This window comes from Triturus cristatus, chromosome 1_1, assembly GCF_964204655.1.
Source record: "Triturus cristatus chromosome 1_1, aTriCri1.1, whole genome shotgun sequence".
Classification (NCBI taxonomy): domain Eukaryota; kingdom Metazoa; phylum Chordata; class Amphibia; order Caudata; family Salamandridae; genus Triturus; species Triturus cristatus.
Genome location: NC_140579.1, coordinates 12,370,547 through 12,383,436, shown reverse-complemented (window position 1 = coordinate 12,383,436; position 12,890 = coordinate 12,370,547). Strand labels below are relative to the sequence as shown.

At 46.4% G+C, this 12,890-nt stretch overlaps 1 protein-coding gene across 2 annotated transcripts in view; it reads left to right on the top strand.

Moving 5' to 3' along the window:
* Positions 1 to 752: 752 nt before the first annotated feature.
* LOC146869128 (E3 ubiquitin-protein ligase TRIM39-like) overlaps positions 753 to 12,890 on the top strand; it is an 88,807-nt gene continuing 76,669 nt past the window's right edge. Inside the window, exon 1 of one of the 2 annotated variants that reach the window (XM_085626974.1) lies at positions 753 to 1,255. In XM_085626974.1, the coding sequence (XP_085483100.1) occupies positions 842 to 1,255 (414 nt within the window). In that variant the 5' untranslated portion in view covers positions 753 to 841. The remainder of the gene's footprint in view (positions 1,256 to 12,890) is intronic. The other variant, XM_085626183.1, reaches the window with a different exon arrangement.

Genomic DNA, 12,890 nt, shown 5'->3' with positions numbered 1-12,890 from the left:
TAGAAAGCTTGTTTTTGCACAAATGTTTTGTGATCAGAGTCAATGGAAATAATGGATTTTGCACAAGTTGAATTGGGCATGTAATTACGGCTATGCCGCATGTACCGCATAAAACGGTGTCTGCCTCAAACAGCTGAACAAGGACTAAACAGCGCCACATGTGGCAGCCCCTTTCCAAGGCTCCACTGGTCTCCATTTAACTGATGAAAGTTGTAGTGAGGAGTTTAACTGCACTAATGAGGTGAAACCTCCGCTCAGACAATGATTGTGTTGGATAAAATTGCAGGATATTGAAATCATGCGGTCAAAGGTTGCTATTAAGCCGCATATTTTGCCTCATCTCGCTGTATAATTTAGTCCACCCTGCGGTATACATTGCCCCTCCAATTACGGGTAATGCCAGAGATCCCGATAATGAATTATTACATGTAAAGAAGTGAGAAAAGCAGTTATTTTTCAGCCTTTCAAACAGACAATGCATGAAGAAATTGTTTCATAATTATTTTCCAGATGTCATTCCAGTTCTAAAACAAATATTATAACAAGCAGACGCAGAATTGTGAGGTTAAAAGTAACTCGGAGGATTTTATACAAATCCATCTTTAGGAGACCGCTCCTGGCACTTACGGAACCGGAGAAGGAAACTGAAATCGCTGGTATTTTACCGAGAAAGAAGGGAAACCTCCAGTCAGAGCACAGGCAGCAGAGGAGGCAGTTCCCTGCTCTGCCTGTAACATGAACCCGGAAGTCCCAGCGCAGCCAGAGAGGGGCAGACGCACAGACACACCCACTGCACACAGAGAGAAATGAAACTTAACTTTACTTCCTGCATCTCTGAATCATGGCGGCGGCAGCTCAGCTCGGGGACCTCAAGGAAGAGGCCACTTGTTCCATCTGTTTGGAATATTTTAAGGATCCTGTGTCCATCGAGTGTGGACACAACTTCTGCCGCTCCTGCATCACTCAGAGCTGGGAGGGAAGAGATGGAAACTTCCCCTGTCCACAGTGCAGGGAAATATCTTCTGGGAGAAACCTCCGACCCAACAGGCAACTGGGGAATATGGTGGAAATTGCAAAACGCCTTCATCTGCCCCCCGTGAAGCCCCCGGAGGAGAATCTGTGCGAGAAACATGAAGAGAAACTGAGGCTGTTCTGTGCAGAGGATCAGACCATGATGTGCTGGGTCTGCCGAGAGTCCAAGGACCATAAAACTCACTCAGCAAGTCCTGTAGAGGAGGCTGCAGAGGAGCACAAGGTATGTCTGTGGGCGTTCAGGGATCACAAATCACTTGGTGAGCCACACCAAGGGGCAGTCAAAGACCACAAGCGCAGTACGCGGTGTTAACAAATCACGAGTCACCCGTTTTATAGGGTGGCCAGATTGCTCCATGTCACTGGGACACCACTTTTCCATTCCTGGATTTAGCTTTTACATATCATTTGTATCTGGTGTGTTGAAGCGACAGGGTCAAGTAAAATGAAGGAAGACTACAAGTCCCAGAATGCCCTGATCTGTTAAATCAAAAGCCCAGAAAAGGAAATGTGTCCCGGTGGCATGGAGTCATCTGGTCACCCTACTTGTGTATGCCATTAAGGAAGCTGCATAAGAGAACAGGGTATGTCTGGGGATGTTCAGGGAGTTAAAAGGCACCCGAGAGTCCATAGAGGAGGCTGATAAAGAGCTCTAGACGTACGTGTGAATGTTTATGGATCATAGTGCACACGGAGGCCCTTAAGGGAAGTCTGTGCAAGGAGTGTATCTGGGTGTTCAGGATTCACAAATGAAGACACTGTAAGTTCCACAGAGGACAAAGCTGCAAGGTGCAGAGGAGCACAAGGTATGTGTGTGGATGTTCAGGATTCACAAGTGAAGACATTCTGTAAGATCATCATAAGGTATGTGTGTGGGTGTCCAAGATTCACAAGTGAAGACACTCTGTAAGATCAACATAAGGTATGTGTGTAGGTGTCCAAGATTCACAAGTGAAGACACTGTACGTTCTGCAGAGGAAGGAGCTGCCGAGGAGCACAACGCATGTCTGTGGATGTTCACGATTCACAAGTGAAGACACTCTGTAAGATCATCATAAGGTATGTGTGTAGGTGTCCAAGAGTCACAAGTGAAGACACTGTACGTTCTGCAGAGGAAGGAGCTGCCGAGGAGCACAGCGCATGTCTGTGGATGTTCACGATTCACAAGTGAATGCACATATTACGTCTTTAAGAGGATTCAATGTATATTTTGGGGGTGTTATGTGTCCCTAGAGAAGGCTGCTGAAAATTACAAGGTACGTTCGTTGGTCTTTAGGGATCGCAAGTGAATGCGCTCTGTGAGGCTTTATGACGACCTGCAAAAGAGCACACAGTGTGTCTGTCAGAGCGCTGAGATCATAGGCCGCATACTGTGACGCACAGAGGCGGCTGCACAAGAGCAGTAGGGATGTGTGTGGGTGTTCTGGGACCTTGCACTATACTCAACGGATTCAGGGTGGCAGTGCAGTGTGAGTTCTCAGTGTCTGAAGACTTGATGCGACAATGCAGGGTGTAGCACACAGGCTCCCAGGGTCATCGGACATACCACAAGAGGTGCACAAACGCACGGTGTGGTATATGCGGTTACATGGTCATTGTACACAGCAGAAGAGGTGCACCAATGCAGGGTGTGACACATGGGCCCACTTGGACATCAAGCACAGCAGAAGAGGTGCAGTAATGCAGGGTGTAGCACACGGGCTCACATGGGCACAGACACAGCACAAGAGGTGCAGCAATGCAGGGTGTAGCACATGGGCCCACTTGGACATCAAGCACAGCAGAAGAGGTGCAGTAATGCAGGATGTGGCACACAGGCTCACATGGGCACAGACACAGCAGAAGAGGTGCAGTAATGCAGGTTGTGGCACACGGGCTCACATGGGCACAGACACAGCAGAAGAGGTGCAGTAATGCAGGTTGTGGCACACAGGCTCACATCGGCACAGACACAGCAGAAGAGGTGCAGTAATGCAGGGTGTCACACACGGGCTCACATGGGCACAGACACAGCAGAAGAGGTGCAGTAATGTAGGGTGTGACACATGGGCTCATATGGGCACAGACACAGCAGAAGAGGTGCAGTAATGCAGGATGTGGCACACGGGTCACATGGGCACAGACACAGCAGAAGAGGTGCAGTAATGCAGGATGTGGCACACGGGTCACATGGGCACAGACACAGCAGAAGAGGTGCAGCAATGCAGGATGTGGCACACGGGCTCACATGGGCACAGACAGCAGAAGAGGTGCAGCAATGCAGGATGTGGCACACGGGTCACATGGCCACAGACACAGCAGAAGAGGTGCAGTAATGCAGGATGTGGCACACGGGTCACATGGGCACAGACACAGCAGAAGAGGTGCAGTAATGCAGGGTGTCAACATGGGTTCACATGGGCACAGACACAGTAGAAGAGGTTCAGTAATGCAGGGTGTAGCACACATACTCACATGCTGCTTGGCACAGCAGAAGAGGTGCAGTAATGCAGGGTGTGACACATGGGCCCACTTGGACATCAAGCACAGCAGAAGAGGTGCAGCAATGCAGGATGTGGCACACGGGCTCACATGGGCACAGACACAGAAGAAGAGGTGCAGCAATGCAGGATGTGGCACACGGGTCACATGGGCACAGACACAGCAGAAGAGGTGCAGTAATGCAGGATGTGGCACACGGGTCACATGGGCACAGACACAGCAGAAGAGGTGCAGTAATGCAGGGTGTCAACATGGGTTCACATGGGCACAGACACAGTAGAAGAGGTGCAGTAATGCAGGGTGTCAACATGGGTTCACATGGGCACAGACACAGTAGAAGAGGTGCAGTAATGCAGGGTGTGGCACACAGGCTCACATGGGCACAGACACAGTAGAAGAGGTGCAGTAATGTAGGGTGTGGCACATGGGCACAGACACAGCAGAAGAGATGTGGTAATGCAGGGTGTGGCACATGGGCACAGACACAGTAGAAGAGGTGCAGTAGTGCAGGGTGTGGCACATGGGCTCACATGGGCACAGACACAGTAGAAGAGGTGCAGTAATGCAGGGTGTGGCATGTGAGAAGTTGTCCTGGTATATGCTGTCCACTAGTTATAGTGGAAACCTTGCACCAGTCCAAACGTCCCTTATTGATGATTAGGTTAAAGACAGCCTTTATTGAAAGCTATTCTAGTGGTAGCTGTGGAGAGCAGCCTTCAGGCTATGTCTCGAAGGAATGTAAAGCAGCTTGGTTTACCAGTCTATAATTTCTTGAATGACCAAATGAAAGGAGAACCACACAAGGTATATATAAAATATATGTATTTATTACTTAACACTCTCTACTAACCTCTTTATGAGATTAGAGAACAAAGCACACAATATTAAATCACAAGAACGACAGTAAATAGCACAATACACAGTGGGCCCCAGGGGGAGACCAAACTATATATTAAGAAAGTGGTATAACAACCCCGACTTGACTAGACACAGTGCCTAGAGTACGTAGAATCGCTGGGACCCCAAAGAACCACCCAAGGTAGTGACACAGGGGACTCACGGAGGACGGGTGCAGTGTGAGAACACAGCCGCGAGTTCCGTACAACTATATGAGAAAGTCGCGGTTGGAATTTTAAAGATTAAGGACACTTAGGAGAGGACTTTAAGCAAACCCTTTCGAACATAGAAGGTTCTAAGGCCAGCACCCTTGAGAGTACCGAGGTACCCGTGTTACCTATCCCAGAGGAGCCCGGTGCATAGGGGTCAAGTGGTGTCGGAAACGCTCATTGATTTCAATGGCGTGATGCGAAGAAGTGCTGCTGCCGGGAAGATGAAAAGTGTCCGGTGTGATCCAAGCCTGGATTGGAGCTGAGAATAACCTGAAAGCAGAGGGGACAGAGTCTGGGTCACTTCACAGTGACCAGGAGCACGATAGTCGAATGCCCACCGATGTCGGGTGTTTCAGGTGAGTAGAGGTGAAGCTTGACTCTGCAGCCACGGGGACCAGGAGACGTCCACGGTGACCAAAGTCTGAAGGTGAGCTGTCCCACAAAGGATGTCGGGTGCTGGGAGGTCAGTGTCCAGATTGAACACCAACAAACCTTGGCAACTGCAACCCACGCGGCCAGAGAAAAGATGCTTCGGTGAGGACCAGCAAGGTCCTGGGGACTCCCCAAATGATGGAGAGTCAGGGCACGTCTGGAGCAACCAGGAAAGTCCACGGAAAGTTAGAGTTGCCTTCACAGGGACCCACAGGCCAACGGAGCAGGGATCGCGAAGGGACCTCGAGCTGAATCACAGAATACCAGCCCACGGAACACTCGTGGAGTGTAGGTCAGAAATCTTTGGTGGAATTACTGCTCGGGATCAGGACTACAAGTAGCCCAAAGCACAGCCTCAGGGATCCCCGAAAAGCATATGCTGCTGCAAATGGACACGGTGCCCAGGGGTACGGGTTGCACGGTCCCCACGAGGGATGCGGGTCTCAGGTTTGCTGAGAGAACTAGTCGACCTTGGGGACACTTGGGAACCCACTTACTGTGTTACAGAAATCTTCGGAGTCCTCAGGAGCTTCGGAGATGCAAACCGATCAGATGTGTTTAAGGTGCCTGCCTTGCGGGGAAGTTACTTCTTCACTCCAAGGGAGATTCTTCAGTCATCCAACGTAGTTTTCAATAGTCGAATTACTTGGTTTCTGTAGCAGAGTTTCGTCCAGGTAAATCTAAAAACCTGTAGTCAGGGGTTCCTACTTTATACCCAAGGAAAGGGTGGGACAAACTCTGGGGACCCACCTATGGGAGGGTCAGGACAGAGGGGTGGCTACACCCATGTCCTTTGTCCAGTTTTGTGCCAAAGCAGTGGCTGATGGCCCCTGCAACCGGTTTGAGCTGGACTATGCACAGGGACACCAAATGTGCCACCAGTGCAGACATCAAAGCACTCTGAGTGCACCCACCCAGCCCCAATACACTAAAGCCTGTCTGGGAGGTGGTCACACCTCCCTGTGACCGGAAACCTATTGTCAAGCCTTCCGCTGCCATAGAAGGGGGTCATCCCAGTTGCTCTACATCGACCAAGGCACTACATCGACTAAGGCGCCATAACAACTAAGGCGCTTGTACAGGGAGTCGAAGTCTCTCTCACGGTGGAAAAGAGTGGGATTAGCAGGATTGCGCTGGTTTGCATGTTTGTACATTTGCAGCGGCGCCTACACTGACGCAGAGAGATATCGAAGTGGCGGCTCAGGTGAAGTAAGAGGGGGAAGCAGTGAGCTGAGGCAGCTCTCCTGAAGTTGCGGTTCCTACACAGAGGAAAAGACTGCACCACCATTTGTACGCAGAGTCAGGTTAGTGACTAGCAACCATAGCAGAGAAAAAATTTCACTACCTTTCACTGTAATTGATTTCTATACGCCTCACCATTGCGAAAAGCAAGTTCTGACACGCCCGAGCCCGTAGCTGGTAGAACGTAGCTCGCAGGGAAGGTGGAAAGGTGAAGTCAGAGGGGTGTACACTCCAATCACCAACCAACCAGTACCACCAACCAACCAGTACTAGATTCTACACTAGTTCGAAACAATTACACACCATGAGATCGGGCAGAGTGAGAACAGAGCCAATCAAGCACAAAAGACGACAGCAGCAACGCAGAAACATGAGTGAAGGATCAAGTGATCCATTTGATGAGGAACTAACAGATGGGTTTGATATGAGTGTCAGTTCTCCCCCAAATAAGACTCAAAAGATAACCCCAGGCCTTATAAAAGCCAAGATAACAGACTACTTAATCCCTTCTACTCCTTCCTTACCGTCTCCTGCCAGCCCATTTCCGAAGATTATGGCACCATTCCAGCCGCAAGCTCAGACACCTAAGGCCACCACCAGCAAGAAAAGAAAGTCCCAGTCAGTTGGCACGATAATGATAGCCCCGCAGTCACAGAGCAACTCTACAAACGACATCACTCAAAGCTTATGGCCAATCCATAAAACAACGGCTAAAAAAATAACGGTCAAAGCGCAAATAAACTCAAGAGAGTTACTAAACATTTCTAATGTACAAAAGGAAACGTACATAGTAACATCGGATTCCCCAGAGGAAAAGTTACCAAACTCGTCAGTTAAGCCGGGCATAATAAACCAGGGCTCTCTCGGTTCCACCGCGGGGCCTGATTTAGGGGGCGCCCATTCATTATATAAAGGATTAACATTCACAGGATAGTGATATGTGGAACAAGGGCACTATAGTTACAGAATTTAAAGAAAGGTCACAGGGAGAACAGCTAACTGGAAATGCACTCACAATCTCGGAAAGCTGCAGGGCACATGAAAGCCAAAAACTTGTTAAGGAGCCATTGATGAATGAGAAAATATCAAAAGTTCCTGCAGGTTCGAGGCCACAACTAACTCCTGATTGTTCTGCAGACTCTAGCTCAATAACAAGCAGTGAGGTCGTAGATAAAACATCATTCAGTCTATCAGGAGAGGTGTATCCCCTTCTCACTGTTACTTCACAAAATATAGCAAATTCAACAAAAGTTCCAGAGTCCCTGAACTCAGTGTACAATCAACCATCAACTCCGGGACCAGGCCCGGGAAGTTCCTCACAAGATTTCTCTCAGAACATATCAGAGGAAACAGCTTGGCACAGTCCCCAAACCAGTGGTAATCACCAAGAGTTTGTTCTATCAGAACAGGCTCCATTATGGACTCCATTTATAGGTATCATGGAAACTATCTCGACTACGCTACTCCAACATTCAGTAAAATTAGAACTACAGATAGACCTTTTACAAATCTTGGCTTCTCATGTTGTAGGAATAGAAAGAAAAATAACTGAGTTTAACTCCCTCATTGAACGAGTGCAGAAAGATCCGCTCATAAAATTCCATGAACGCCAGTGCCTTGAAAAAATGATCCATCTGGCCGAGCTGCCAAACATCTTAACAGATATTTTGTCAGAGGTAAGAAAAAACACAAGTAATTCCCAAACAACCGTTGAAGATCCATGTGCAGGAAATGCTCTTATCCCCCCGGCATGTAGTATCAACGAGGACTCCACAGCTAGCAAGGTCTTAAATGAGGAGCCAACAGCAGGAAGCCCGCAAAATACCACCGCTAATAATGGTGGTAAATTTTCATTCAGCGAGGATACAACTCTGGATCCAACGGGAGAAAGTATTCCATTCACCATCACAAACATCGAGACAAAAACCTCTAAAAACATCCATATTCAACCGATTGGCACTGACGATCTAGTCAACCAAGGTAGCCAAGACTTAGGGATTCAAAACAAAGAGCAATCAAGACTAATTAACTCTTTAACAAAACGCGAACGCAAACGTCTGAGGAAAGCCAGACAAAACAAGCAACAAGGAAAAAAAAGAACAACATTGTTCAAAATGCATCTGCAACAAGAGACCTCAGTGGACAATCCTTCAAAACAAAATCAAATAACAGAATTAAAAGAGAACGGGAAAAAGGTGAAAGAACCAATTACTAATGCACAGGAAGACGAAGGGGAAATCTGTCAGCTCTCTACCCCATCAACCCTTTTACAGTCAGCAACTCAAAATGAACTCAAAACCATCGATAAAGTTTTCCATTTGGCGCAAGAAAAAGAAAAAATGACATCGGTAGTTGGTCTTCCTCTACAAAAAATCTCAAATAGATCAAAAAACCATCACACACTACTTTAGAAAGTCGGCAACGTCACAAAAAGCAACTTCGTTGGCCAAAGGGTTGCAACAAAGCCTCCCTATAGAACGACTGGAGTGTTCTAGTCTTTCTCAACTAGTATTTGAGAAAGAGTTCGCACTTCAGACAAATGTTCCATACCAGGGCCATCGAGTGAATAATACAAAAACCACTCAAATCAGGCAGATGGGGTCAAAAGAAGAGTGTGAGTGTACAAGTCTCTCACAGTCATCATTTGAGAAAGAGCCTGTAACTCAGATAAATATTTTATACCAGGGTCACTTAGCAAATAACCTAAAAACCACCCAAATCAGGCAGGTGGGGTCAAAAGTAGAGGCAGAGGCTCCACATTCAGCTGAGGTGCTTTCTCATGAGCTTATCCCGCATTATAGCTCCAGGGGGAGTCATGACATTCTTAACCGGAGCGCTATTTTAAAACTCTCAAACTCAATCGAAACATTGAAACACCTGAAGACCATACATATTGAAAGTATTGAATTCAAAATAATCCCAAACGGAAATGGAAGAGAAATGACAGTGGTAACATGGAAGGATCCCTCGAAGGCTAAAGATTTTTGGCAACATAGGGAAGAGTTCGCAAAATGGGGAATCGAGATAAGACCGGTTGAAACCGAAAGATACCCGGGCCCGTTATCCACGCTGGCCAATGAAAATTCAAAGTCCGACAGCGGAATACTCCGGGGAGCAGTTGGTGGCTCGGATAGTAGTAAGGGAGGATGGTCCAATTTACGGATCATCCATCAAGGCTGGTCAGGAGTTACTAGTCCGACGCGGAAAGTTTTACCTCCAACAGTAAGCTTAGCGGATAACAAGAGGGATGAAGCATGAAAACCGAACTTGAAGGTATGCTCTTGGAATATAAACGGACTTGGAGGAAAAATAAATGATCCTGAACTAATAGCTTTCCTCAAACATTTTGACATTATATTATTCCAAGAGACTTGGTCTATCTCCCCGGAACACTTAAATGGCTTCAAAGAAATTCAACAATATGCCATCAAAAGAGGTCGAAAGGGCAGGGCAGCGGGAGGTCTATCGATTTATTTGAACACCAATGTCCCATGGTCACTTCAGTCAATTGAGTCAGGTCAAACATGGATTCAATGTATCAAAATTTCTCTCCCCCTTGACCCCAGTTCAGGACATCAGGATTTGCAAGAGTGTCGATCACTGATCATATGCAATATCTATATACATCCGGCAGCAAAGAGCAAATTAGAGAAAATTTTGACTCTTAAAGCACTTCTTAAATCCTTGCAAGCCACTTATCCACAGGTTGGTTTGGTGGTTTCTGGTGACCTAAACATGTTTCTACTACAATCAGATCCTGCCTATGAAAGCCAACGAAACAACTTGCACAGGAAACTAATCCCCCCAACAATAATAGACCATCGTAAAAAAGATAAATATGGCAAGATGTGTGCACAGATGTTGGCAGAAATTGGATTGATCACCTTGAATGGCAGATTTCCACAGGACCAGCCGGCATCCTCAACCAGAATTGATAAAAAGGTTCAATCTATACTGGATTATACAATGGTTGACCTTGAAGTACTACAAATAGTACTTATTTATAGAATAATCCACAAACTGGAGAGTGATCATAGTGCGCAAGTAATAGAGATCGGATTACAACATTCAAGGGCCCCAGCAATCAAAGATCTGACCGTAGCCTCGAACCTTTACAATCTTAACCGGTTAGTTTGGAATGGAAAGAATGTAGGTGAAATCATGGATCACGTCAAAACCACGTCGGCAGAAGACGACGAAAAAACCCCATCGGCATACCAGGATAACTGGGAAAAAATGATCGTAACTCTGACGGATAAATTTGGACAAAACAATCAGACCAACAAAAGAAAATCCTCCAAGATACATAAAGTGCACCTGGGAGCAATAGGGAGCAAAAAAAGGACTTTCAATCAGGAAATCAGAAAACTTAAAGGGAAAGTCATAAAGAGGGGTGATGACGTTAAGAGGCAAATACATACTCTGAGGCAAAAATACAAAAAAGAAGTATGGACCGTAAAGAAACAACACCAAACAGAAATCTGGCTACAATTATTAGAAGCCAGCAAATCCAATAACAACAGGAAATTTTGGGCAGAAATAAACAAAGTAGCCAATGGAGTAGCCCTCGATTTTAACGTAAACATATTACAGGAAGACTGGATCCATTATCTAGAGCAAACCCAAATGACCTGTGCACATGAAAGGAATCAACTTCCCTCCAATCACCTGCTGAATGAAAAGCATGAAGAAGAATCAAATATTTGTTGAAAATTGGATTACACAATGCCAAGTCCAAATGGTCTTGAAAAAACTAAAGTCAAAAGGCGCGCCGGGTCCGAACGGCTTGCCGAATGGGCTTTTTAAATATGACCAATGGTTTTGGGCAGAATACCTTACCCCATTGTACAACCATGCATTTCAATCAGGAAGTATTCCCCCTTCATGGAGAGGGAGCATCCTGCACCCAATCTTCAAAACAGGTGTGCGCTCAGAGCCAGCAAATTACAGACTGATTGCGCTTATAGACGTAGAAGCCAAGGCATATGCATCCAATCTTTTGAAAGCATTGGAAGATTGGGTTAGTAGTAACAACATACTCCCAATCACCCAGACAGGGTTCAGGCCTGGAACCAACACGTCATGTAACCTGACAGCGCTGAATCTTCTTGTTGATAAAGCAAAGGCTAAATCTACAAAACTGTACACCTGTTTTGTCGACCTAAAAGCGGCATTCGACACAGTACCAAGGGAGATCCTATGGGAAAAGATGGCCAGCTGGGGCATACCTCCGAAGTTGTTACGGGCCATTATAAACTTGTATACATCTACCTGGGTTAAGATAAAACTTGGCAACGGGGACAGAACAACACCAAAAATCCCTACCTACATTGGCCTCAAGCAGGGATGTGTATTGGCCCCCACTCTTTTCAATATCTTTACTGCGGACCTTGACAAGAGCATCTCAGAGATTCAAACAGACCCTCCAAATTTAGCCCAACATAAAATAAGGAGTATGCAGTACGCTGATGACATAGTCCTTTGCAGCCAGACCCCGTTGGGTCTCCAACGAGCTATAACAAGGCTGCACAAATATATCAGTACGCATGGGCTGCAATTTAATTACAAAAAAACGAAAGTGGTCTGTTTTGCGTCTCACCCAGGACAGCAAACATTCAGATGGTACATTGCTGGGCATAATATAGAGCAAAGTTCCACCTACAAGTATTTGGGAGTACTGGTTGACTCAAGATGGTCATTGAGAGAACATACCCTGTACAGAAAAGCCCAGGCAAACAAACTGCGGTTCGCCTTAAACATACTACTAACTAAATTAAAATGCCCATCGAATGAATACCTGCTGAAAGTGATTGCTGCCAAATTTTTACCATCCCTCACGTATGGCTCCGACCTATACAGAGGCAAAGACGCTAATTTCCTGAACCTCCAACAGTCAGTGTTGTTTAAACATCTTTTTCAAATTCCGCAGTTTGCATCTCAGGCGCAGGTACGCCTTGAATTCGGGTTATTAAATCAGCACCATGCTAGACAAGCCGCCACAATAAAAACGTGCTGGAAATTAAGAGCAGCTCAAGAAGACACACTGATGGGTCACTGCTGGTCTGAAATTAACAATCAAACAAAAGGAAAAAAGGCTTGGAAAACAACACTGGAAGAATCATTGAAAAGCTTAGACATGCAAGAGACGTGGAACTCCAAACATACCTTCGCGGCCTTTAAAAAAATAGCCAATGGAGCTGCAAAACATAAATCCTGGATGGCCGATAAAGCAGCTCTGGCAAAGAAAAAACACGGCTGGATGGTATTGGCTACATATGAGAGATGCAACCCGCAACCGTATCTAGTTAGCTATATAACACCATCTACGCAACAAATGCTACTACGACTACGGCTGGGAACCTATACCACAAAAGATCAGATCCCGGCATGGCAGCAAACATGGCCAACAGCGCTGTGCAGGCTTTGTGGTCTCTCTGAAGAAACTTTGATCCATGTCCTGTGCATCTGTCCTCGTCTGAGTAAATTGAGACGGTATTATCTCCTACAGATATTCCGCCTTTTTCAAATTAGAACATGTCGGTCGGCAGCTATGTTGGTATTGAACAGCCAACAATTGCAGACAGCCTGCAGGGC